General features: G+C 42.4%; 1 protein-coding gene across 1 annotated transcript in view; it reads left to right on the forward strand.

Annotated features, from left to right (window-relative positions):
* The window catches only part of PDXK (pyridoxal kinase), a gene marked incomplete at its 5' end in the record, with an annotated part of 74,787 nt that overhangs the window by 6,441 nt on the left and 41,150 nt on the right, over positions 1–27,196 (forward strand). The window contains one exon of the mRNA XM_025214540.1: positions 25,590–25,644. Coding sequence (XP_025070325.1) covers positions 25,590–25,644 — 55 coding nt within the window. The remainder of the gene's footprint in view (positions 1–25,589; positions 25,645–27,196) is intronic.

The raw sequence follows: 27,196 nt of genomic DNA on the forward strand, positions 1-27,196 counted from the left end.
GCTCCCGGCGCGGCTGCTGTTGTCCTTGCTTGTTACCACTGCTGCCGCTACTATTGCTAACTTACTGCTGCTGTGATTATTATTATCGTTACTCTTTGTTCTGATGGTTGCTGGTGTTATTTCCATTGTTATGATTTCCACCATTATTACCACTCTCTATTACAGTTACTATTATGCTCGTTTTCTGTTACTACTGTTATTACTATGACAGTTATTATTCCTATTCTTATTATTGTTACTGCCGTGGTTGCTGTTATTCTCATTACCACTGTTATTGCCACCACTCTCTTGCCATGAGCGACTGGTGCAGCAAGTGATGAGCGGGTACTGCCCACTGCCACCCCTGGCGGTGTCAGCGGCGGTCCAGAGGTGGGGGGAGTGGCGGGCAGCAAGCGGGGACTGCCCACAGCTGCCATCCATGCTGGCAGCGGTGGTGGGCGGCAAGTGGGGCAGCCGCGTTGGCAGCGAGGGGGGGCAGTGACTGCCCGCAGAAGCTGGCAGCAGCCTGGCAGTGGCCAGTCTTGGTAGGCACGTGCCCCCCCGTGCCTTCCTATGCATTGCCTGTGAATCTTGCCATCACTCTCAGTACCACTTTTACTACTATTACTATTATTATGATTACTCCCACTGTTGCTATTATTCTTAGTGCCGGTTATTACTTTTGCTATTATTTTTGTTATTTCTATTGTTATTACCACTATTACTATTGTTCCAAGTACCACTGTTATTACTATGACAGTTACTATTACTATTAAGAATAGAAATAATTTTAATAGTAGAAATAGTAATCATAATAGTAACTGTCATGGTAATAGTGTTACTGAGAGTAATAGCAATAGCGGTAGTAATAATAGAAATAATAGTAATAATGGTAGTAACAGTGGTACTGAGAATAACAGTAACAGTGGTAGTAATATTATTATTTCTATTATTACTACCACTGTTGCTATTATTCTCAGTACCACTGTTGTTATTACTCTTATTACTATTATGATCATGACCGCTACTGTGGTTACTATTATATTTGCTGTTAGTATTAGTATTATTACTACCCCTGTTATGATGATATCGTCTTCTTACATTATGGTTGTTTTGTTGTTGGTTTATTACTACTATTACCATTACTGTTATTTAGACTCATCCCAGCTCCATCCAGAAAGGCTCAGAGCAGCTTACAGGCGATGACAAACGATAATAAATTCCCTTAATGACACACTGCTCACTCCTGCTCCCCTGTCAGTCACCCTCCAGAGCAAACCCGTTGTCAAATCTCGGCCCCATTCACATTAAGATATAAAGAATTTCCTTCCCTCTCCCCATGCCAGAGTTCACTCCAATCAGATAAATGCAGGGGTTGAAAACCTAGCATAAGAAGGATTAATATACAGAGTGGGGGCTAATTCAGTCTGGCCTCATGGCCAGTGTGCAGCCCTGAGAGTTTCCTGGAGTCTGTTCCCATGATAGCAAATCTCTAGTGTGATGTGGGGTTGGTTACTTGTCCTTTTTGTACCCCTTTCCTTCTTTCTAAACTGAGAAATATGACTTGCCTACAAGGCCAAGGGAATGGATTCAGTAGTTGTAAAGTGCCTCTGTCAGAAGAACCACATGGACTAAAATCATGACTTCAGTTATAAATGGTTGGTGATGTAGCCACCAGATGCTGTTTGAAGAGTTTAATAACTTGCGTTGTATATTCTATAAACTAACTTTATGCAAAGCTACTGCAGGAGATAAGGGCAAGGAGCCATCACCAGTTGCACCCAGGAATTGTTTCTAGGCAGTCTTCAACAAATGGGCTGCTGAAAGCTGTTGAAACCCAGGACTGAGGTAGAGTTGGGGGTACAACGTTGCCATACTAAAACTTCAAGGTTTTTATTACTTACCAAAACTGTGAGTTTGAGTTTAATCTTAAATATCCTTTACTGACTTTTCCATGGGGCAAAAATAAATGGGGACTTGTTCTATTAGTGAACATATCCTCGTATGTCTTCCTCAGGGTTTTTTATTCCCCTTGCCCTAGGTCAGCTGAATCAAGGGTGGTGGTTCAGTTGTCACTTCCTTTGGAGCCCATTAGCACTGTTGCTGAGTTGGCTACAGGAGGTATCTGCAGATTGAGAGGGCTGTTTTTCCGAACCAAAGGGCTGAAAGTGTTCGCTGGTTAATGATGGAACCCAAACTCTCTCTTTACTGGCAGGATTAAAAGAAAAAAGGGTTATTTTCCATGTAGGCCAAACACCTATTTTTGATATACCTGGCTTAATAATAAAGCACTCTTTCTTCATGTGTTAAAATATTTCTTTTATAACTAATGACACCGGCTGTCTGTTATAACTCCTAATAGCTGCCTAAAGAATGGTTAGTTGTTCAGAATTCCTTTGTTAAACACCAGCTTTTCCCTACTGACTTTTTATGTAATATACTTTTAATTATGGTTCCAGCCTATGCATTTTTCTGGCTTCAGAAAGAAAACAGGGACTGCAAACAGCATTTTTGGGACTGTTTCTGGATTTTGTGTGTAAAAATTTCATTAGAGTTGGAGGTGGTTGTTAAGATTATGTTGTAAATGAATCTTAGTTATGGCAAGATTTCAACAGCTTTGCTTTCCTAACTTTCTGAAGCAAATAGTGTTTGGTTGGAAAAGAAGATCTAAGAGATTTGGTAAACAGAAATAGAAGGGTTCCTGAATGAGCATGCAGCCTTCAGATTTCCTTCAGACCCAAAAACATAAAATTGGGTCTTCAGGTTTTTGAAGGACGAAAGGTCACATCCCACAGCAGTGTGCTTTCTATACAGTGGGATTTACAAGTAGAGAAGCTGAATTTTTTTTTTTACACAAAAATCAAATTCATTGTGAGTAGTGGTTGTTTTGGCTGTGGGATTCTTTAGCGACAGTGGGAAGGAACGCTAGTGTAAACTGGCTGAGATGCTTAGTGCACCAGGGTGGACTAGACAACATTGAGGTGAAAACACCTTTGCCTACTCTCCAGTTGTGCTCCTGCTATTGCTAGCACTACTGGAATGTCAGGAGTGGTAGTTCAAATAGACCTTAAGAAAATTTCTTCCATGAACAAAGCCAAGGGCACCATTCTCCATGGCAGCTAGGTGCCACACATAATCATGTTAAAAGCACCCATGCATCCCAAGTGACTTCTCTGGCTTCTTATCTTTTTTTTCTGTTCATTTCTCCCTGATTGTGCAGAACTTATTGGAAGAGAAATCAGAGAGGGCCCATAGTTTGGATCAACTAAATGAAAAATGGCTCCGCTCCCTTAAGCGGAAGCGATACGGCTTAGAAAACACTGTAAAAATCAGGTTCACGTGTTTATGGCTTTTTTGGTGGCACTCAAGCCAATATCTAGCTTTCTTGTCCACTTAAGGTTTGCAACTAAATGATTTATTAATGCAACATCTCTTCTTTTAACTGTTGCTTTTCTTTGCCAAATTTCCACTGTATTAGTTGAAATATTTAACAAGATCAGTGTGTTTAAAAAAAAAAAAAAAGACTGTCTCTAAGTGTATGGCATTCTTTCTCTTGCGTCCAATTAAGTCTCACAGCAAAATTTTCAAATAAGTATTTGTTTAAAAGAACATACGGCATCTGCTGTAGTGAGACTTTGTTCTGGTGCCTACTTTAATGAGGGAATTACAACTGGGGACAGAGAAGTTAATACCTTTTGTACCAAATCAGGGATAAATTATACTTGTTCTTTGAGCTTGTTTATCTACTTTAAAACAAGTTGAGGTAACATATCTGAGGGAAAGTTCATATACCTTAATTTTATTTTTTATGTAAAAAAAAATTAAGAAATGAGCAGCTCCCTTTGTGATTGCTATGATTTTTGCTGTGTTGCATTCTGTTAACGCAGTTGCAATTGGTGATGATGGTGGCAGGGGCATAAGATAATTGAACTGGCTTTTTGAAAGATGTTCTCAGAATTATGCTGGCTACTTATGAAAAAGCCCTAACAAAGTTACATTACATGCATGCCATAAGCTCAGCTGTCACTGTTGGGAAACTGTTTCCAATTGTCAAATTTGCAATGTGGGAAGTGCCATCAGAACATAATTGCCTGCTGTGGTACACAGAGGAGGCTTTACCTGTCTTTCCTTTGTGCCATAGTGGTTTTCGTGGCTTTTCAGTACTACTAAAATGCATGGTACTAACTCTTCTGGAGACTGAAGCCCTTATTTTACCACAGCAAAAAGGCGGCAGGACAGATTTCCCAATACTGTTCTGCCAGCGTCTTGGTCCTGACTTCCAGGGATTATCTCTATGGATGACATCTTTTTGTTTAACTGTGCCTCTCACTAGGGTCTGAATATCTGAAGGAAGAGGTCCAGTCTTTTGCACCTCTCTCTCTCTCTCTCTCTCTGTCTTTTTTTTTAACAAGGGGGTTTCTAAAATATGTCCATATGTCTGTTAGGAAAGATTAGAGAAACACATGCCAATTTCATGTAGCCTTTTGACATGAGCATTTGGTATCTGTTGGTCTGAGCTGCCTGCAGTCCTATAGCATAATGTTTGACTAACTTTATGTCCTGTTACCAATCTAGAGAGCCATAATCTAATCTTGGATACTAGTTTAAAAGGTTGTTTTGTTTTTTTTTAAAGAATTTTCTATTCTTATCTCACTTTTGATAATGTTGGTTCCACATAATTATTTATTCCATCCCATCTTCACACTTTCGTGAAATGCGAGGAACTTCATTTCTGGTTGTCCTTGGCTTCAATGAACCAGCTATCTCTAGGAGGTAGCTAAAAGCATTGGCAAAATGATATTTTGATCTAGGTAATGAGATTATAAATTACAAATAAACAATTTTAGATTAGATAAACTTTTCCCTTTGCAGAACGAAGGATTTTTTAAATCTGTTCACAGTGGGGTTCTCTGATAAGTGGAATGAGCTATTTGCTGAAGCAGTAAAAAAGGCAGGTAATGCTTATTCTCCATGGAACAGATTTTTTCAGTGATTCTCTTCAGAGAGAGTTTTTGGGTTTTTTATTTGTCCTTTTAATCCTATGAAAAAACACTTTTGAACTCTCAGAATGATAATTTTTGTACTAGTTAGATGGGCTGGAGGCAGAAGCATTCAAGTATGATTAGAAACTTTCTCCAGGCTGTGGGCGTTTTAGTTGGAGTCCTTCTCTAGCATTAATCCTTGTACTTGGCAAAAAAGGGATGCTTTTGTTCTCCTTTTCTACAATCTAGCTAAATGTGGTACATGCTGTACAGAGATATTGATACACACAGTCTTTTTCTTAAAGTGCTTTGTATTTAAAATGACAGAGTACAGGCTGAAAAAAAAGGTGTACAACATACAGTTTATCCATGGAAATTGTTGGTAGGAAATGGGAGGCATTTGCTACACTTTGCATCCTGTTACAAGTGTTTCTAAGCCAATATCTTGGTATGCATAACATATTTGATTGCTTTTTCATTCAGGAATATGAACTTGTTGAGCCAGATCTGCAGCTGGTATAAATTTCTCTCTCTCTCCTCATAATTTTGCTGAATCAGAGAGATGTGGGAAATTTGGAGTTAGGGAGCAGTTTTTTGCATTCCTCTGTAAATGCACCTTACTCGTTTATTCTTAGACTTGTTCAATGGCAGAGGGGTGCCTGGAAGCTTTGTTTCTGTCATGTAAACAGCAAATTTGAGGCTGGTAAAGCAAGATTAATATAAGGATTTTTTAAACTTGGTACACCAAATATGTCAATCCCTTTGAGCAAGAAGGGACAGCAGAGATGCTATGTAACAACCTACTCAGGAAGGGATGCTATTGATCCATAGTGTAAAACCTCAAGTACACAGAAGACTCCTCTTGGCAGCCTGTAGATGCCCCTGACTTATACTACAAAAGACTATCTCAGTACAATTTGGCAACTCTGGCATAGTTTGTCATGCCAATAAAGTATTATGGAAGTGAACTGAAACCATCTTACATCAATGTAAGTGAAGTTTTGCAAGCCTTTCTATAAGGCTTGAATGAATGAGCACCACCTCTAGTGCCTCCTCAGACCACCAGTCTCCCTGCCAGTGTAATTATAAATATGGTAGAAGAGAGAAATGTATTACTCTTGTACACTTCACTTAAACTCTCCTTATCTTCATTTTAGACACATCAGGTTTGGAGGGCTGTTCTTATTAAAGATAGAAAACAGAATGACTCAAAATCCCATGAGGATATGACCTCTTCATTTTGGGAACGCAAACATCTTCTTGCCAGGGGATGATTTTTGTAAATCGGTGTGTCTCTGATGTCAGAGAATGACAGTGTGTCCTCTGATGTGTTGTTGAATCTGTAGAGGAAACTTCTGTTGTGGGAGCCATTTCTAAAAATTGAGGCAAGTGGTCTTCCTGTCCAGTGGAATCTCTCCAGGCTACGTTATTCTGCATCAGAGCTAACTATGCTTCACTGCTCTGACTTGCACTGACATTTCACTCCTTGTAAGAGGATATGGAAGCTATTAAAAACTCAGAACTAATCTGTAGCAAAGGTGACCAAGCTGCTCATGCTTGCAGTTAGGGTAAGGAAAAAAATCAGCTTCTCTCTTCAGTAACATTGTTCTGTAGTTCAAAAATTGGAGTTCTTGCAATTGCAGAGAAATGTCGCTTGAACAATGCTATTGTGTAACGATACAATTCCTGTGAGTCTTTCTTCTCCATACCTAGTACTTTCTACTGGGGTGCTGTAGCATGTTTGAATTGGGTAATTTTCCTTTAGTTGGTTTGTGAATTGATATACTACACACCAAACACATGATAAAATATAGTCACTCTTTATTTGAATCTTATCTTCTGACTGGTATTTACAGTCTATATATCACCCTTCATTCAGAAGGAGGGGAAGAAAAGGAGAATTAAACTATTATAAGAAAACTATAGCCAGTTAAAAATGTCAAAGTTGGGCATTGCTATTTTCAGCTAGCTACAGTTATTCAGTCACTCTCCATGGTTCCTATTGCACCAGAAGAGAGTACGGCTGTGCATGATTTAAAACCTTGCCGCGCACTAACTTAGTAATGCTGTGTACCCGCCCAGAGATGAGCTGGGCACGGAGTGTGGCAGAGGCACCGGGGCTGGCGCAGGGCACTTACTGGAGGTAAGCCCAAGGCAAGACGGGGGCTGGGGCTCAGGGCTGGCTCCGGGGAACTGGTCTGGTTCCAGCCCTGACACCATGTGCCTCCTTGCTCCCTGAGGCAAGGTGGGGGCTGGTGCTCTGGCTGCAGCCTGCAGCAGTGGTGGCTGCCCTGCTTGGAAGCTGTGCACACTGGCTGGGGCCCGGACTTTCCCACTGGCAAATGTGGCAGCATATTACACTGTACTGGGGGGGAATGGGCTGGGCTTGGCCCCATGTGGAGCATAGCAGGGACAGCTGCAGGGCAGGCCAGATACATTTAATTGGGCACCTGCCTATGGGCTGGATTAATTTGCCTGGGAGGTTGGATTCAGTCTCTGGGCTGTATTTTGCCCACCCCTGAGAGAGGACTTGGGGTTCCCTTCTTTGTTTGTGTGCAGACTTCTACTGACTTCTGTAACAGCTCTTGAAAGAATCTTACATGACTGATATCTTGTCAGTGTGAAATAACTCCAGTTCCCCATAAAGGATTACTTTGTAATAGTTTAGCTAATTCTAATTCTTATTCTTATTCTTGCAGCCTGGAGTTCTAGGATATTTTGAGTTCAATGCTTCACCTCCCAATGTGCTCCCCAGCCCCTTTGGGCTCCAGGCCCCTGGCCCTGTTCCACATGTCATCCCAGTCCCCTGGGGTCCCTGGCCCAGGCAAGGCTCCTCTTCATCCATCCCAGTCCCCTAGGGTCCCTGACCCCAGACAAGGCTGCTCACACTCCACTACAGTCCCAGGGTCCCTGGCCCTTATAGGTATGCAGGGTGCCCCTCAGGCACCTGTGGTTTCTGAAGTGGCGCATGCTGAAGCGGCATGCTCGCAGACCGCTACACCGTTAGAGGGAACATTGGTGATGCCTCTACCATGACTTAGACCAGGGCTGTCCAACTTCTAAGTGAGCAGGGGTGCACACTGCATAGGCCACACTGGCATGATTCACAGGCAGTTTCCCCTAGTGCTGTGTCACATGCATAGGTAACTTGGCTACCCTCCCTTCTCCTCTTGGCTCCCTAGCCATACCCACCATACCTTGCCTTGGCACTGCAGGTGGGGCCTCAGGAAGTAAAAGCCTGAGGAGGGAAGGGGAGATCAGAGCAGATTAACCCTCTGTGAGCCAGATGTGGTCCACAGACTGCCATTTAGACAGCTCTGATCTAGACCTTGGAAAACAAGTAATTTCTTCTCCCTCTGCCAAGAGTCTAGTCAACTTTTGTGCCTGAATAATGTAAATAGCCCATATCAAAAGAAACCTATATCTAAAGCAGCTTTTATTGGCACTGATACAGAAGAAATAAATCTGTTTTGTTTGCATTTAGCCAACGTAGAAGGTCTGAAGAGGTGCAAACATTTGGGTGGTTACCTTTGTTTCAGTTTAAATCAAGTTTATTTCAGGTTAGCTTGAATTGATTAAGAATTTGTTTAAGCTAAAATTAAATAAGATATTCATAAACCAAAATGAGTGTTTACACAAGGATTTGTATCAGTTTATCGAAATTCATTTTAAACTAACAGGATCCAGCTTTTGTTCAGATCATATTACAACCAGTCTTGCTGGTTTTGTGACTATGGCAAGCTGTTTAATCTGTTTCTAGGTTTTAGTTTGTTTATAAAATAAACATTGTCCTGCTCAAATATTTATTGGTACAGAGTATGGTGACGGTTATGTAATTTTGCAAAGCATTTTGTATTTCACACAGATCGTGATTTCATAACAGATCGTGGTTTCTCCTCAGTCTCCAATTTATGTACTTTGTTTGGAGATGCAGTTTAAAAATATTCTGAGTGGGTGCATCTACACGTGCAATTAATGCAACTGAATAAATGCTGGTACAATTTGAGGTGGGGTAAACTAATCCCAATGTCACCATCTACATGCGCATTTAAGTGCAGTAATTAACTTGGTTGTCAGATAGTACCCATGTCTGATGGGATTATCCAGTGACACTGTAAATTAGTCTGTACCAGCCCAGTTGCTGTGCACGTGTACATGGTGACACTTCATGGCACAGTAAATTAGTCTGTTGTGCAGTAAAGCACACGTAAATGCACCCAGTGTGGTGTGAAGTGTGCTACACTGGCCTCTGTTCACAGCTAACAGCCTATTGTAGCACATTTGTCTTTACAATAGGATGAAAACATTATTTGAAGAATGGAAATCCAATTTAATAAATCCTAACTGAGGCGGGTGTGAAGTATACTGTGTTTGTCTGCCAGCTTAAAGCTAGCAGTCTGTCCTAACACATTCTAATTACAGTAGTGGGAACAGTTTGGCAGCTTAGCTAAAATGGTATATTTGACTTTCTGGGTTGATGTGTGCTTGTCAGCCCACAGAGCCTCAGAGTTTTGTACTGAGCTTTCAAGTGTAGAAATGCACGTTTCAGCCCGTCCTTAGTTTTTTTTTTCCCAGCATTTTTTCCAATATTTTTAATGCTCAGAATTGATTAATATTGTTTTCTAGTGTTTTGCCTTTTTTCATGATTCTCCTCTTTTTTCTTCCTTTGGTTTTCCCTTCTAACTGGGGTCACTGTTGTGGATCCTGGCTCTCCATGCGATCCGGTTGTTGATCCACATCATGATGATTTGGCAGAGGTTTTTACAGCTGCATGCCCTTCCTGATGCTAACTCTCCTTTTATCTGGGCTTGGGACCAGCATTGGATGGGTAGAATTACTCATCCATGACAGAGTTCCTTTATGGAATTGTTGTGCAATTTTTAATTGCAGTGATTGGAAAGAAAGCAAAGTAAACTACATTTTAAATAAAATCTGAAGTTTATTCCAAGTAACTGAATAACTTTATAATTTCCTGATCTGGCATCGGTGGTATTACTATAGAACAGTGATTCCCAACCAGGGTGCTGGAAGAATCTTTTAAGCGTGTTGTGAGGTCCCATGCAATATTGGCACTGTTAGGCTTGCAAACATCTGTCACAAGATAGATTTCAAATAGGAATCCATGGTGTCAAAAACCTTCTGACCAGTTGTGGTCTTTCTGAGTTGTTTGCAATGGAAGAATTGCTTTATTATTTTTCTGTAGTTCAAAAGAGCAGAAGGTAAAAGCTGGCATCTTCCAAGGAATGCCTTAAGTAGAAAAGTTGAGAATCATAGTCATAAGAACAGGAGAATCAGTGAAGAGACAAGGTTCCTTAAATTCCTGGATGTACCCAGGATCACAGTTCAAGAGTCACTGAGCTTTTGATCTTTCCCCTGTGCCCGTCAAAGGTGTTGAAATCAGTCTGGTTAAAGTCGAAAGGAATGAAACCTGGTTTTTAAGGGTGTATAGAAGCAGTCTTCTGAATGGACTGCTTCCTGCCTGTGTGCTGGGATTAAGCCTTGTGATCATATAGTCGCGGTGTAACATCAAACAGATGGGACTGTAATGCTCATGAAATATTATAAGCAGCTCTTGTGTCCTTCATGCTTAGCTTCTCTGTGTCTTTTCTACTTTGGCCATAAAGCTGACAGGAGGAAAAGTGGAAAAGAACATAGCATAGAGCAGTAGTACACAACCTTTTCTAGCTGCAAGCTGGAACGACCCACCTCAATTCAGAGGCAGGCAGGTACTAGGACTTGCGTGCAGCCAGCTATTCTTGTGCTGCGGGGAGACTGCCTGTAGCTGGTGCTCCTCTGCATGGTGGCACAGGAGGAGCCCAAAGCTACCTGTCTGTGGGGCTGGATTGCACCAATGTGAAAGTGCAAGAAATTTAAGCTGGTGGAGGGATGACATTCCAGGTGAAGGGGGACACAGTGAATTGGCACTGGTTTTGTGTGCTCCAACTGTTGCTCCCAGAGGTTTCTTGGAAAATATGTCTGGTTATACAAGTCCTTTGGATGTCCTTAATTGGTGCAGTTATTCTTGCAAGGTGTGTTGTTTTGCATTTTTTTAATAATACAAATCCTTTTTGTTTAAAGGTTTCATACTATCCAGATACTATTTTTGTATCTGTTGTATCCCTTCCTATATTTGCTATTTCTACTTTCCAGCAGTGGTGAAATAACTTCCTTCTCAAGGTCATAAATGCTGTGGTGAATTGCTCTGTTTCTACTGCCAAATTTGAAAGGGTCCACTTGACACATTCTCTCAGGTTGATGTATCACCGGTGATAACTTCTGACTTCCCATTTCTAAGCCATTTGTTTATCCACTATCGTATTATTATCCAGACACTGTCTCTCCAATATCTTAATGAGTTTTCTGTGTGGTACCTTGTCAAATGCCTTCCCAAAATACAGCTATGTTATGTCTGTAGAAGTCCCATTATCTGGTTGATGCACTTTATTAAAAATGTGGAAAGAGGGAGAAAGGGGTTTGGGTTGTCAGGAGGAGCTTCAGCATACCTCATCAACCTGTGCCAGCTATTGTGCCATACTTTGTTAGTTTACAGTGCTCGCTCTTCCATTCTCGCTCTCATATGTATATTGTGCGTATGCATTTTATATGCATGCACGTGGATCATACACGGGTGTGTTATGTATATGTATGTATGTATATGTGTATAAATTAATTTTTTAAGTACTTTCTTTCTGGTAACGTGTCTAACTATTTAGGTGGCTGGTTCTCTTATGTTACAAAAGCAAATATGTTTAGAGTTTGCATGTATGCCTGTTGAAAGATGCTAGATTGAGAAATGAAGTTTTCCTCTTGAAACTGAGTACTGTATGAGCAGTAGCAGTGCAAACATCTTTGTGCCATTAGTATGCCTCAACCTGAACTATAAGTTCACTTTAGAGCAGTGTTTCCCAACCTTTTTAGACTCAAGGCACCTCTTGGAAAGTGTGAGCCCTCTAGTTGGCACACTGGTTTTTTGAAAACAGAAAAATACTGGAACAATTGTTTTGTTACAAAGAACTCAGAAAGATCATAACGGGTCAAAATGTTTTTGACAGAGTCTAACCTTCCCTTCCTCCCCCGCCCTTCCTCATCTTTTTAGAATGAATTCGAGTATCTTTAGGTTATGAACAGTTGCTATCTGCACTGTAAAACCTGAGGGGAAAGTTCTGCCCTCCTTTAAACTTGTGTGACCTCATTAACTTAACCCCTGGTGCAACCAAGGACAGAACTTTGGCTTCCTTTTTTATGAGAAAATGTCATCCCACTACAGTGAGGTTTGCCTTGCCAATTACACTTTGGAATTTGACTTGCTGGCAAATTTACAAAATGCTATTTTTAACCTTTCACTTCCTGAAATAAGGACTTGTTCCTTTGAAGCTGCTTTTTTTTTTTTACTACTTTGTGATACTGCAGTGAAGCCAGGATGCAGAATTTGTACCACGGCACAAGTGTTCTAAATCCAGGATTGCTATTGCAGTGGGTGCAAATGGAAAGAAGTTGTAAAATGAAAAAGCTTGCATGAAAGTACCAAAAGGCGTGGTAATAATAACGCAGTACAACAAAGGCAAAATAAATTGCTTATATACATTTTTTTTTCTGCCTAAAGTCAATTGACTGTGGAGATTTTCTAATGTGCGTTTGTTTTGAGTCCAAAGGAATATAACTGGGAAATGTTGGTTACTCGGGCAGTTGTATGTGGCCCCTGTGCTGAGCAAATTTTCTGCCTGGCCACTGCTGCTGCCCAGCGCAGGCAAGTCTGGAGCAGGCATGGGGCGGGCCAGGTTGGGACTATGGGTGCAGGTCCTCACTGGTATCACAGGGCTGGGGCCAGTGGCAGCTGGAAGGAGCTGCTGCCACCTGGGCTGCCTAGAAGGGCAGTCCAGCTGCAGAGCCACCCCAGCCCCACTGCAGGCCCAGGGGGTGGCAGGATACGCCAAGGCCAGGTGATGCCTGGGCTAGGTGGGACAGAGGGACTCACCACAAGTCAGACAAAGACCCTCCATGTGCTGGATCTGGCCTGGTGGCTGTGTTTTGCCCACCCCAATTGTAGATCAGTGGTTCTCAACCTTATTGGACTTGAGACTCCCATGATTTCAAAAACTAATTTTTATATTACAGTGCTTACCTCTTTGTAGAGGGTCTGGGCAGTAAGGGATTTGTCAGGCTGGGAAAATAGTGAGCTTATGCTTATCTGCTTATCTCCTCACACATCATGGCACCCTTCAAAGGATCTGGCAGCACCCCATGGTGCCATGGTACCTTAGCTGAGAATCAGTGATGTAGAGGTACACTAAGATCAAAGAAGATCAGTAAACCGCATGGTAGTCAGTATAACACGGATGTCTTCTGTCAGATCCTCCTTGTCACATCACAATTTCCAAGTACTTTAAGAGGGAAGTTATCAGTGTTTTGGTGGGTATACTCTGGTGATCTGTGAACTTCATCTCCCAGAGTCCCAGATTGCTTTACAACTTTAGTGTCTTCACCAAGAGAGATGATGCTTGAAAGAGAATATAGCAGGTGGATGTAAAATTGTAAAATTTGGTTGGTTTCTTGCATCTAAGACTGTATGTGAGTACATACAATAAGGAGATTAGTAATATACCCTGAAACTTATAAACACTTTCAGAAGCTGATTTAAGTGTACAGTTTTGCCCTTCACTTTAAATTGGAAATTAGGCTGCTAACTGAACTAGGATGGAGGCAGATGAGCCAGGGCATCTGTTCTCAAATTTAAGTGCTGAAGGGAGGGAGCCACTGGCTAAATTCATGTGTGAACACTTGAATAATCTTTAACTGAACAGCAAGGGCATTTGGATGTCTGATTGCCGGTGGTAAGCATTTGAATGCTGCATTTAGGTTACTTTATTTGCTGTATCTTTTCGTTTCTTTGTGCTTCCTTGCTTTTTGACCTTTTGGCTCTGATCATTATATGCATGCAGCTTTTTGCAGGGTTGCAAGAAGTCAACACTTTTCCAAGTGCTGGACTTGATGGCTTGGGAAAGGTATCTTTGAGTTGCCTGTTCCTAGGTTCCATAAATAAGTGAAAAAATACATGTTTAATGTAGCCTTTATCTCCTACCAATTAATACATTCTTTTTCCTGCCCCTCCTCCCCATGTTCCTATGTTTGAACACTAATTTAAAAATTTTAAATGCTGCATTTACCCAAATCCAAGATGACTTTGAATTTAAGGCAATCCCCAGTAATTAGATTTTTGATGGAAATTTATAAATTTGTTATAATTTTCTATGTATAGAATCTATTTATTGGAGGCTCATCTTAAATATCCCCCCTCCCCCCCTTCCTAATGTTGTGACAAGGAAAGTAGTGGCAGGGAGGTTTGTGGTCTGCCCCCTGCCTGCCCATCTGCCACTTGTGTGCACCCCTCCAAATACCTGATATGCTGCTCCCTGGTCTCCACTGTGTTTTCTGCTCGTCCATGACAAGTCTGAAGGTTTTTTATGCTATGAATTGGTTTTTGAAATCTTTGGGTTTATCTTGTGGATCGTGTGTAGGTGTTTGAATGTCTAACAGTGCTTATATTATCTGGCACCCCACAGCACCTTTAAAAGGATCTCTCAGCTACCCAGGGTATTACCACACTCTGGTTGCGACTCAGCACTCTAGTTCTGTAAGCTGTATTCAGTAAGGTATTTTTGACAAGTTTTGAATCCTTTATTTTATTTGTCACGTAATAATTATGCAAAGCATCATATGCTGTGACACTTGCTCATCATTTTTTACCAGGAATCCAGTATTGTTGGGTGATAACCTTTTAACCAAAAAATAAGCTTTGTTCCGTTTCTGCCTTGCACTGGTTCTTTTTTTGTTTCTTTGAAATGTAGATGGTCACCTAAAGTGAATCTGGTGTTTATTTTTCAAGCAAATCGCCGTCTAACGTTTATGAGCTAGAACGAAGTAAAGATTGCAGGATTTGCTCCATAATTCTCATTTTACTCCCACTTGTTGCTGAATCTCTGTAACAGGTTGCCATTAAAAGCCTCATTAACATGCAAATAAAAAGTTTGCATTGGTCTCTTGGATACAGGAAGTTCCAAATGGTATTACAGGTAGAAAAACGGATGTTTGCTTCCTAAATGAAGTGCATTGAAGTAAACATCGTATCTCTTCTCCCTCAAAAAATGAGTTAATTGTCAGGCATGCCCAGTGCCAAAATACAGAAGTAACCATCAAAAAAAAATCCAGTCTTTATCCAGAGCAGTGCTTCTCAATCACAGTGCCGGGGTGCTCAGTGGTCCTGCAAGAGCCTTTGAAGGGGTACCATGAGGTGTGAGGAGATAAGCTCAGGCTAAGTCCCTGCCTGGCTGTTCCTCAGCCCCTACAGCTTGGCCTCTCTGGAAGGAGCTAAGCACTGTAATACATAAATTATTTTTTGAAATGGGGTGCCTCTCAATTCACTATAGTTATGGAGGGGTGCCTTAAGTCTAAAAAAGTTGAGAACTACTGAGAAGAAACTGTATATTCAGTTTTTACACCTATTTTTTTTTTCAGACTCACTTTTGTTCTCTTCTTCCTCAACATCCTGCTAGCAGTTTTTATTCCTCTCATTTTCATTTGTTTTTTTCTGGCTTTAGAATGTCTTGAGTGCATTATTGAAAAAATGCATGGCTTGTTGTTTTTACTTTGTTTTTTCTGAACCTCAGAGCAAAATGCCAAACTGGATGCTGGAGAACAAATCTGTCCTGTTGTAGCTACCCAGTAGAAAAGGGCACTTGGAAAGAAAATTATTTTATATTTAATTTTACTCTAACAGAGCTGTATAATTTATTCTCAAGATGATCAATACACCAAGTTAACTGCAACACTAAGTTTTGAGTTGAATTTGTGCAAACAGATATTGATTGACAAAATTAGTGCACTTAGCTACCATAAGTATATTGAACACATGTCTCATTCATATCCTCATGGTAATGTTTTGAATTGAAAATGAGCACTGAAGTATTAGGCAATTTTTATATGCGGTTTTACATAAGCTGTGGTTTTGGTTAGCAGTCTAAAGCAGACGTTGCTGATTGAGTTTTACTTGTTATAGTGATTGAATACACTGAGAAGTGCTCACATTTTGCAGTGTTTTAGAAATGTATGCGTTTGGGTGGTATTTTTGCTTTAAATTGCATGAAGATTTGACAGATCTCTTGCTGGCTGAATGCGTCTAAGGGGAGTAAAAATTAAATTTCGTTCAATGCCCTATTACAAACTAATTTAAAAATTATTTATTCTGAGTAGTGATGATGAAGCATTGGGATACTATTTTACACAAAAGCTTATATATAGTATATGTAATAGCTTTCATTATTTTTTAAGAAACTCATGCTTCATCCTAAAATAGTTCCATAGGACTGTTAAGTATGAATTAATATTGGCATCTACTTTGGGGCAGAACTAATCTTCGTAGCCAAGAGATTTCTGTCTTGAATTATGTTAAGGTTCAGTTAGCAAATGATAAATTAGAAGTTCAAAATGTGTACCTCTTAGCATCTCAGGACAGTAGTATAACATTAATTATTGGGGTATCCATCTGATCTTTACAAAATTAGCCCAATGTCAAGAATTACACCGGGGGGGGGGGGGGGGGGGGGAACAGCCACAATCTTAGCGGGGGCTCATGGACCCATGCTAATTCAGTGTTACTTACATTTTCCTGTGTTTGAAGATGGTAGCTTTGAAATATCAACAAGAGCTGATGAGACTGCTTGCAGGAAGCCTTTGGCAGAGGCCTGATTGGGCAGTCTCTGTTGCCCAGTCAACCTGCCATCACTGTAACCCCATTATCACCCACCAGCATAAGTGACAGGGCTGCTCAAAAGCAGGCACCCAATCAGCTCTTGCTACTACTGCAGCCCTGTCACCCTTGCTGCTAGGTGGCAAGGGTGACTGGGCTTCCTGGAAGTTACCCAGTGGTAAGATGGGGTTGGGAAGAAAGTCAGACAAGAGTACCATGAGCTGAACTTCTTTTAAATGGAGTTGAAGAACACAAATGCCTCCCTTTTGTGGGAGGGCAAGGTGCCAGATGTGCTTAAATCTACTTTCATGAAATCATCAATTGACACTGACTTCCAAGCCAGTTATCACCCTATCTCCAACCTCCTCTTTTTTGGGAAAGGTCATTGAGCAGGTAGTTGCCCAACAGCTCTAAGTGTCTGATGCCACAGTTTTCCTTGGACCTTTGTCAGTCTGGCTTTTTTCCTGGATGTAGCACAAAGACTGCACTTGTGGCCTTGTTTGACAATATTTGCCTGGAGATCAACAGGACAGATTGTGCCAACCTGGTCTTACTAGATCTTTCAGCAGGTTTTGATACAGTTGACCACAAGGTATTTACATTTTACATTTATGTGAACTGGTAGTATTTGCAGGGCCATTCTAAATTCGTTGTGCCCTTTCCAAGTGCGGAGGTCCCAGAGGGTGGTGATGAGGAAGTGCTCATCCTCCTCTTGGGACTTCTTCTGTGGTGTCCCCTAAGTGATCCATCTTGTCACCCCTCTTGTTCAATATGTACGTGAGGCTGTTGAATGAGATTGTGCAGAGATTTGAATTAAGGTGCAATTAGTATGTGGAAAACACCCATCTCTATGTCTCCTTTCCTGAGCCTGGTTCTGTAGTCTCATCCTTTCCCTGTGCTGGACTGCAGTTTGGGATTGGATGTGGGTTGACTAATTGAAACTGAATCTAGAGGTGATGGTGGTGGACCACTTGACTGGGGGGGCAGGGGGGAGCAGTAGATTGGGATACCCATCATTGATGGGGTTCAGCCTCTCCTTGCCACTCAGGTTTGCAGCCTTTTGCTCCTGGATCGTCTGCTGCACCTGGATCTTCAAGTAGTCACCTCTGGTGGTAGCTAAGAGCACCTTTCACCAGCTCCTTCTGCTGAAAAGGCTGCAACCCCTCATTTCAGATTTGGGTCTGGCCGCTATTATCCATGCCTTTTGTAACCTCAAGGCTATACCACTGCAATGTGCTGCCTCTGAAGGCTGTCTGGAAACTGCAGCTTGTGCAGAATGTGGTAGCCCACCTTGTGACAGAGGTTGGTTGTCAGAAACACCCAGTTCCAGTGCTGCAGAGTCTGAGTAGCTTTCTGCATGCAATTCATGTTGCTGTTTTTGACCCACAAGACCCTAGCTGGTTTGGGACCTATGTTTCTAAAGGACTTCCTTCTCCCTTATGCTGCATCATGATCCCTAAGGTCAACTGAGAGCAGCATCCTGCAAGCACCATCAATATGCCAAGTCTACCTGCTGCAAATGAGTGGGAGGCCTTCTTAACAACCCTTCCTCAGCTTGGGAAATCCCTCATTCTTGACACAAGACTGGATATCTTTTGGAAGCACTGTAAGACCTTCCTATTTAGACAGGCATTTAGCAAACAAAACTAGGCTAAGATATTGTTTAGGGAGTCTCTCTTCAGTTGATAGTCCGATTCCCATTTGCTTTTGTGTTTTGTTGTTCTTTTTATAAGCATCCTGTTTCTCTTATTGTAAATTACCTGGAACCTTTTTGAGAAGGGCACCAAATAAGTTGAATAAATAATTGAATACTTTGGGCACAGGTGGGCATAGGAGAGCATAATCTAAGACTAGTTGTGCCACTAGTAAATCTAGCACTGAATTATAAATTAAAATCTTTCAGGTTGTGGTTGGAGGCATTTGCCCTAATAGAAAAAAATTAAAATGGGTCACATACAAAACACTAGAACTCCCGTTTCCAAAATACCTTTTATTAGACCAACTGGGAAATTGCAAGAAAATTGTCCTTTTCTGCAAGTTTTGGGATCAAAGTCCCTTCGTCAGGCTCTGGGAAAAATGTAGATGGTACAAAATGGTAAAAAGTCCCCATAGGTAGGAAATAAACTTCATTTTTGCACAGAGGGAGCTGAAGATGGAAGGCTGTCCCTCACATCAAAGAGCTACTCAGCACAGCTCATAAAGACACTCTCATGGACCCAGATGGACAGCCTTCCATGTTCAACTCCCTCTGTGCAAAAATGAAGTTTATTTCCTACCTATGGGGACTTTTTACCATTTTGTACCATCTGTACTTTTCCCAGAGCCTGATGAAGGGACTTCGATCCCGAAAGCTTGCAGAAAAGGACAGTTTTCTTGCGATTTCCCAGTTGGTCTAATAAAAGGTATCATTTTGGAACCAGGAGTTCTAGTTTTTCGTATGTCTTCTTGTCTCAGACCAACATGGCTACCAAGTACACCCCTGATAAAATGGGTCACTACGTTCTATGTAACTTCTTTTTTTTATGGGGTTTTTTTTTTGATGCAGAGCAACAAAAGCATGTTCTAGAACAAATGAGAAGGTAAGGTGTTTAGATTTATAGATGCATCCTTTTTCCATACCTCCATATAGTTATTTTTTCTTCTTCCTGAAGACTGTGAACCCAATCCTGGTGACATGTAACTTGTACTATTCAAGTAGCAGTAAACCATGCACTCTTTTATGCTGTGCTTGGCAAACTTGCATCTAGAGAAGTTAGAGTCAGTAGAAAAAGCAGTGTGCGTGTCACAGGTGAAATATTCAGTGTCTGGTCAAAGGCATTTAACACATTGCAGCAACCCCTCTAAGAAATGAAAAGGTGACATTCTTCATTTGGTGCGCACTGTATTTGTCAAGCAAAGTCTACAGTTACTGTGTGCTTCAATGAACCATGATACACAGTTACCAGCTTGAATTCTTTCTTCGTTGATTAAACTCCTGTGAAACTGCCAAGGGGATCCAGCTTGGTAACTATTTACTGTTTGGTTTTTTCACTTGTGATCTTTGAATTATAATACTGCGATATCTCACAAAAGGTACCAGATTTTAGATGAAATCTTTAGGCAGAATTTTATTTCTGACCTGTAAAGAGGTTATCTTGAACTTTATTCTTTTCCCATTCTACAGAAACAGGGTAAGTAAAATCTTCTCTAAACATGGTAGAATAAATTCAAACTTGGTGACTAAAATAAATGATTTAACTCTAGCTTTAAATCATAAAGTAGTCCTAGTTTCCCTTTGTACTTTCTATGTATTTTCCTTCACTCTCCAGAAAAAAATATTTTGGTAATTCACATTGATTGGTAACCATAAAAATGTGTTGATTTGCCTTTTTGGCAAAATTAGTGCTACTTTTTTATACACGTAGTATCAAGGAGGATATACTAAAGCTATACACATTTAAATGTTTCCTGGCTTAATATAGCTTTATTCATTCACCTATTTTTAATTATATTAGAAAATTGAAACTATGTTTTGCCTTTTCTTAAGTAGATTATAACTTTTTACTTGTTACGTAGAAAGCATAGAAAACTACGGTTGGAAGAAACCTCAGAAAGTCATCTAATTATTCTAGCCCGAGGGCAGGCAATTATTTGGGCCTGTGGGCCATGTAGGCAATTCTGGGGAGCTGTTGTGGGCCAGTCAGCACCCCTCACCCCCTAACAGCCCAGAGCCTGCGCACCCTACAGTTCCTCCCTGCCATTGCCAACAGTGCACAGCTCCAGTCCCAACCTGCCCCACGCCAACTCCGGACTCAGTCTGGCTGGAGCAGATCAGCCAGAACCTGTGTGTACAGCCCTGGTCCACCCTTTGCCTGCTCTGGACCACCTGTCCACGCTGAGCAGTGGTGGGACAGAAGCTGCTGCTTGGCACAGGGGAAAAGCGGTCCCCTTGCCACTGCCGGGCCCTTCTTGCTGCGGCTCCTCTCCACTGCCATCACTGCCACCTGTGAGCCACCCAGCGGGGCAGCGGTGGCAGTGCAGAGGAGCCACAGGGCATCCTGGGAGCGAGCTCTTGGCAGCTGCAGCGGTGAATGGGAGGGGCTACTTTTGCCATATGCTGAGCAGCAGTTCCTGCCCGGCTGCCTCCACTACTGCCACTGATCAGCATGGACAGGTGAGTCTGGAGCAGGTGCAGGTTGGAACTGTGGGCATGGGTCCCAGCTGGTCCAGAGCTGGTCTACTCCACTGGGCCAAATCCCGACCCAGTGTGGTAGGGGCCAGAGTCGGGGCTGTGCACACGGGTCCCTGCCAATACCACAGGGCTGGAACCAGTGGTGGTGGCAGTCGGAAGGAGCTGCCGCCACCTTGGCTACCTAGAAAGGCCGTCTAGATGCAGAGCTGCCTCAGCCCCACTATGTGCCCAGGAGATGGCAGGATGTGCCGCGAGGCAGAGTATGCCTGGGCCAGGTGGGGCTGAATCTGGCCCGCAGGGTGTATTTTGCCCACCTCTGTTCTAGTCCAACCCCCTGCTCAAAGCAGGACCATCGCCAACTAGGTCATCCCAGCCAAAACTTCGTTTAGCCAGGTATTAACAACCTCCACGGATGGAGAGTCCACAACCTCCCTGGGTAACCTGTTCCAGTGCTTTACTACCCTTCTGGTGACAGTTTTTCCTAATCTAACCTAAACTTCCCTTGCTGCAACTTGAGACCATTGTTCCTTGTTCTATCATCTGCCACTACTGACAACAGTCTAGCTTCATCCTCTTTAGCACCATCCTTCAGGTAGTTGAAGGTTGTTATTAAATCCCTCTTCAGTCTTCTCTTCTCCAAACTAAATGAGCCCAGTTCTCTCAGCCTCTCCTCAACCCCCTAACTATTTTTGTTGCCCTCCGCTGGACTCTCTCCAATTAGCCTGCATCCTTTCTGTAGTGGGGGGCTTAAAACTGGGTGTTTTTGCAGAACTTCTGCTTAGCCAGTCAGTCCCCTAGCCTGTACTGGTGCATGGGATTGTTCTGTCTGAAGTGAAGGAGCTTTTCATAGGTACTAGGATCGGAAGGGACCTGAGCAGATCATGGAGTCCAACCCCCCTCCCTCCAGGCAGGAAAGAGGGCTGGGGTCAGGCACCACTAAAAGAGGTCAGGGGAGGGAAGAGCCCTTCTACCCAGTGGGGATTCCCTCTTCCCAGCAACTCACCTCTGTGGTCCCCTGGCTAGGAGTCCTGACCCAGGAATAGAACCCTGGTCTCCCACATGGCAGGCAAGAACTCTACCACTAGGCCATCATTGCTTAAGTTAGTCCATTTCTGTTTGGATGAAAATTAGAAGTCATGCAGCATGGACAGAAACAGCCTTTTTCATTTTTGGAATGTCTTAAATGTGCTGGATAAATAAAAAATAGAGTTTATAAAGATCTATTTTACATTAAGATTGATTTAGTAAACTAAGGAAGTTCTTTGTTCACAAACGTACTTTGTGCGTACCAGAAACAACTAAATCATTTCACTTCCTTCAAAATTTCAGAACTAGTGGATCACAACCTCTCAAACCTAGATTTATTTATAAATTGGAGGGGAAAAATAGAAACTAGATTTTTTTTCCAACAGATTTTTATCCACTTCATTTTGGTGAGAATCTATAAAAAGAAATTACTTAATGCATCACAGCTAGTCTTTTTTTTTTATTTAGGGTTAAATCAAAACAGCAGGTGGTCTGCAGGGTAGGAATATGTAGACATAAGACAACTTAATTTCTAATAGATGTTTAGGTCTTGTCTATTCTAGGATTTAAAGTTATAAGCCAGGTGTCAAACTTGCCTTGTGTTTTGGGCCAGGGTGACAGGTGAAGTGGTTGGAGAGTAACCAGAATTGTTTCAGCCCTCTAGACACCAGTCACCATGTCCACTGGGGCCCAGGGGCCCTCAATTCTGTGGCAGGCCATGCCTCTGGCCTCTCCCATTACTTCCAGTAGCCTGCCAGTAGCTCACTGGGCCAGATGGAGCAGTTCTGTTGGCTGGATTTGGCACCTGGGTCATGATTGACACCCCTTTTTAAACATAAGCAGGAGTTAGCTAGGATGCTTTAAATGCTACTCTGGACAAGGCCTTTGCAGACAAATTAATGTCAGGACATTGGAAGTACAACTTATCCTGTTTCCTGGGGATGACAGTTGAAAATACCAAACTCCTAAAACTTGGGCCTTGTTTGAATGTAGACCTTATATATTAAAAGCTGTTTTTAATTGTTCTGCCAAGAGTCCTAGTGCAATCTCTTTTTCTCTAAAGTACAATTAAATGTTAAGGTTTAACAGTAGGCACTCTGAAGTGTTCAACGCTGTGGAGTTAAAGATACTCTCAAAATTAATTGCCACATAATAGTAGATAAGTGTTGTGCTTCTCTTATAAGTAATGCTCATGCTAGTGATTGAAAGAAATGAGTTATTTTTAAATCTGCTTTTGGGTTCACTGTGTATATCAGGGTTATCAAAGAGGCATCCTGCAGAGGTTGATACTCCTACTTTAAATGATGTTCCTCATTATGTGCATCTTCTACACTTCAACAGTGGAGATTAAAAATATGCAAATGTAAAATCCCCCGAACTGACTCCAGAGTAGGTTTAGAACCTGATGCTAGCCTAACTGGCTCAAGCCTTGTTTTAACTTTCCCATCTCTCCCTGTAACATGAATGTACAGGATTGTTTTGTTCTCTGGCTAGGCACTAAAACCAAACTGCCTTTTTCTAGGAGACTGGTTTGGAGGAGATTTATATGGCATCTAACAGAGTCTGTACGACTCTGTAAAATCATAACTGATAAGGGACTGATGGGAAACAAAACAGCATTTGTGCGCAGACAGAAGTGATAATTTTTCCTTGATCTGGCCACAGAAAGCAGCTTATAGCTGTGACCAAACACAAGTGCATGGCTGCAGACAGCTTAAAAAATGGCTGATCGGGTGAAAATCTGCCCCCTCATTTCATGAGAGGTCAGATGAAGGTGTTTCACAACATAGTGTTTTCTGCATGAATGACTCGTGCCTCCTTAGGCTTGGGGGTCACGGCGACTGCCCGCAGGCGGAGGTGTTGGTGGTGGCAAGCAGGGACCTCCTGCAGATGGCCGCGGTGATGTAGGTGGTGAGGGTGGGCCGAGCAGGGACTGTCCGCAGGCAGCCGCGGCAGTGTCAGCGGGTGGGGGGGAGGTGAGCGGCGACCACCTGCAGATGTCTGTGGCAGTGGCCAATCTTAGGGGGTGCACATGCCCCCTCTACGCGTTGCCTGTGGTTTTCTGTAACTTCTGTCTGTGCTGCCTGCCAGCTTCAAGCTGTTTTCAGAATGGGAGTGGGGAAAGGGAGCAGAGGGAGTTTGGTCTGGGGCAGGGGTGGGCAAAATGCGGCCCACGGGCTGGATGCAGCCCACGGGGTCCCTAAAAAATTTAGAAAATTAATATTTAGCTGCTCCTGGCTGCCTGTCATGTGGCACTCAATGGCTTGCCAAAACTCAGTAAGTGGCCCTCTGCCTGAAATAATTGCCCACCCCTGGGGGGGGTTTTCAGCCCCCTCTGGAGGGTGGAATGGGTATATTGGAGCCTCCCCCGAGATGCCCCCTCTGTTCCCTTTTCCTCCTCCCATTCTGAAAACAGGGTCAGGCTGGGAGAGAGGAGGGGCCATTGCTAGGGGAAACCAGGTGCAGGTTCCCAGCCAGCAGCTAGATTCCCCTCCCCCCTGGAACCAACAAGTGAACTTCTGTTTGGTTCCAGGGATTCTTGTAACTCAGAACTCTTCCTTGAAGGTGTTCTCAGTTATCGTGGGGAGCTGCACTTCTGTCTGTACCCTTGAAACATACCTTTAACCAGTTGTTGCCCCAGGCATTAAAACAGGGAGCTTATTATTTTCCAGTCTGTGTTTGTGTCTGAGATAGCCTTAGAGCTGGCATAATTTGCCTACGTGGTTTTAATTTGGGTGAGGTGGTTACCTTCTTAATGACAAGGAAGACATGTGCATCCCAGTGAAGAGCATGACTGGCAAAGGCTTCAATTACCACCCTCTTCCCCCCAGCAAATTGCCTGAAAATGAATCATACACAATTTTTTCTGCATCATTACTATTGTCTCCTTATGACTCACTGAGCCATATATAGTAGCTTTTCTTTTGAGGAGAAATTTTATTCAGAGCAAGGAGATGTGAAAGCAAATATTAAATGTCAGGCTGTTATGTCAGGTTTGTATTCAACTTTAGTGGTGGATAAAAAAGTTACATGGCTTGAACATCAGAAAAATACAGTAATTGCTATCTCTATTAAAAGGCTAATGTCAGGTTAAAATCTTTAGTTGCCTTTCCCCACCTATTATGTATAATAACATTAGATATTAATTTTAAATAAAAACCTTTGTTTTGCTTTCTTTTTAGCTTAACTTTTACCACTTTTTTCAGATTGAGTGAGAAATGTATTCTCATTATACTTGGAATCCTATGTACTGCTGCAGTATCTGGATTGCAAGTACTACAGTGATGTAGTGATGTGTGTGGCTTTCTTTTGCCGTTTCCACTGGATTAACCTCTTGTCTCCAACACACAATCTCAGTGTTTGCTATTGCCCTGAGTTTCTTGGCTTATGAAATCTAAATTTGGGAGCCACATTGGGTTTCCTTTTAAGATTCTCCACCCTTCTCTAAGAAAAGTTGGGTTTGTTAAAGCACTGAGAGAGCTTTCTCTCTCCATTTGTCTGACTACCCATCTCTGGACCTTGATTTGGGGCTTTGAGCTGTTGTCTGTTTCTGGCCAGGCTGTGTGATGGTTTGTCTACCAGCCTGTCATGGACCATTGTGGTAATTCATATCTTACTGTTTTATGATATTGATGATCTGCAGAAAAATGTTGATGTTCTAAAATTGGTATTTGTTTCATATTTATAGGTGTTGGGATTGGAAGTTGACACTGTGAACTCTGTCCAGTTTTCAAACCACACAGGTAAAAAAAAAAAAAAAAAGTTATCTTAATATATTATTCTGCATGCCTGTGCACGCAGTCTGGTATGGCTGACAAGCACTCAGTCCCTCTCGCTGTGTAGTGTTTTGTTCTTATTTTCTGTTGCCTTTTCCTAACTCGCTTTGAAATGCAGGGGCCATGGGTGTAATGTTCAGAGTTTTGATCCAAAGCATATTGATGTTTGTGAGCTTTGGAAAAGTGCCTAAATCTAAATTGTAATGCATTCCAGTCTGTTGCTTAATCTTGTGTGGGTATTTTGTTAAACAGCTTAGAAGAAATAAAACTGAGCAAGGAGATATCTTGTCAGTAAAAACATTAGACCGTTAAATAGAATAAATATTGCATCATCCCATAACTGGCAATCTGAGTAAGTCTCCAGCATTTGGGCTTTTACAGGAAACCACATGACTTTTCGCTGTACTGCCACCAGAAGTACTGATTATTTTAGAGTGAGGCTCCTCCTTGGGGGTTGACTTAAAAATCCTGACTAATTTTTTTACAGGAGTATATTTGGGGTTCTTTTTATATGCATGCTGGTTTTTGAGCCTGTCGGTTGTGGTGTGCCCATGTCACATTTTAAACTTTTCTCTGCCAGTTTGAGGGAGGCATCAAATTGAAAGCTGACATTCTCATGTATTCCAGTGATTATCCCCACTGGGGCTTTGAAGAAAAACAGTGGGTATCACAAGTAGTCAGTGTGGTAGATGTGATATCTTTTATTAGACCAACTAGATAGTTACAAAACAGATTCTTTATTTTTGGGTATCACAAGACTTGCAATTGGTGGCAACGCTGAAATTACCTTAAGGCAGCTCTTTAGTAAGTCCTGGCACAATATACCAGTTTCATAGTAGGTAGGGTCGGAAGGGACCTGAGCAGATCATCTAGTCCGACCCCCTGCCAGGGCAGGAAAGACTACTGGGGTCAAACGACCCTGGCAAGGTGTTCATCTAGCCTCCTCTTAAAGACCCCCAGGGTAGGAGCCAGCACAACTTCGCTTGGAAGTTGGTTCCAGATCCTAGCCGCCCTGACTGTGAAGTAGCGCCTCCTGAATCTAGCCTGAATCTATCCTCTGCCAGCTTGTGACTGTTATTTCTAGTCACTCCTGGTAGTGCTTGGGGGAACAGGGACTCCCCCAATGCCTGCTGGTCCCCTCTGACTAGTTTGTAACAGGTCACTAGATCCCCACTTAGCCTTCTCTTGTGGAGGCTGAACAGGTTCAGGTCCTGTAGCCTCTCTGCTTAGGGCCTGCCCTGCTGCCCCCTGATCATGTGGGCGGCCCTCCTCTGGACCCTCTCCATGCTGGCCACATCCCTCCTGAAGTGCGGCGCCCAGAACTGGACAGAGTACTCCAACTGCGGCCTGACCAGTGCAGCATAGAGGGAGCGAATCACCTCCTTGGACCTGCTTGAGATACATCTGTGGATGCATGACAAGGTGTGGTTGGCCTTCCTGACCGCATCCCCACACTGTCGGCCCATGTTCATTTTGGCATCAATAATGACTCCAAGATCCTTTTCTGCCTCTGCACTGA

This window comes from Alligator sinensis, unplaced genomic scaffold (genome assembly GCF_000455745.1).
Source record: "Alligator sinensis unplaced genomic scaffold, ASM45574v1 scaffold643_2, whole genome shotgun sequence".
Lineage (NCBI taxonomy): Eukaryota > Metazoa > Chordata > Crocodylia > Alligatoridae > Alligator > Alligator sinensis.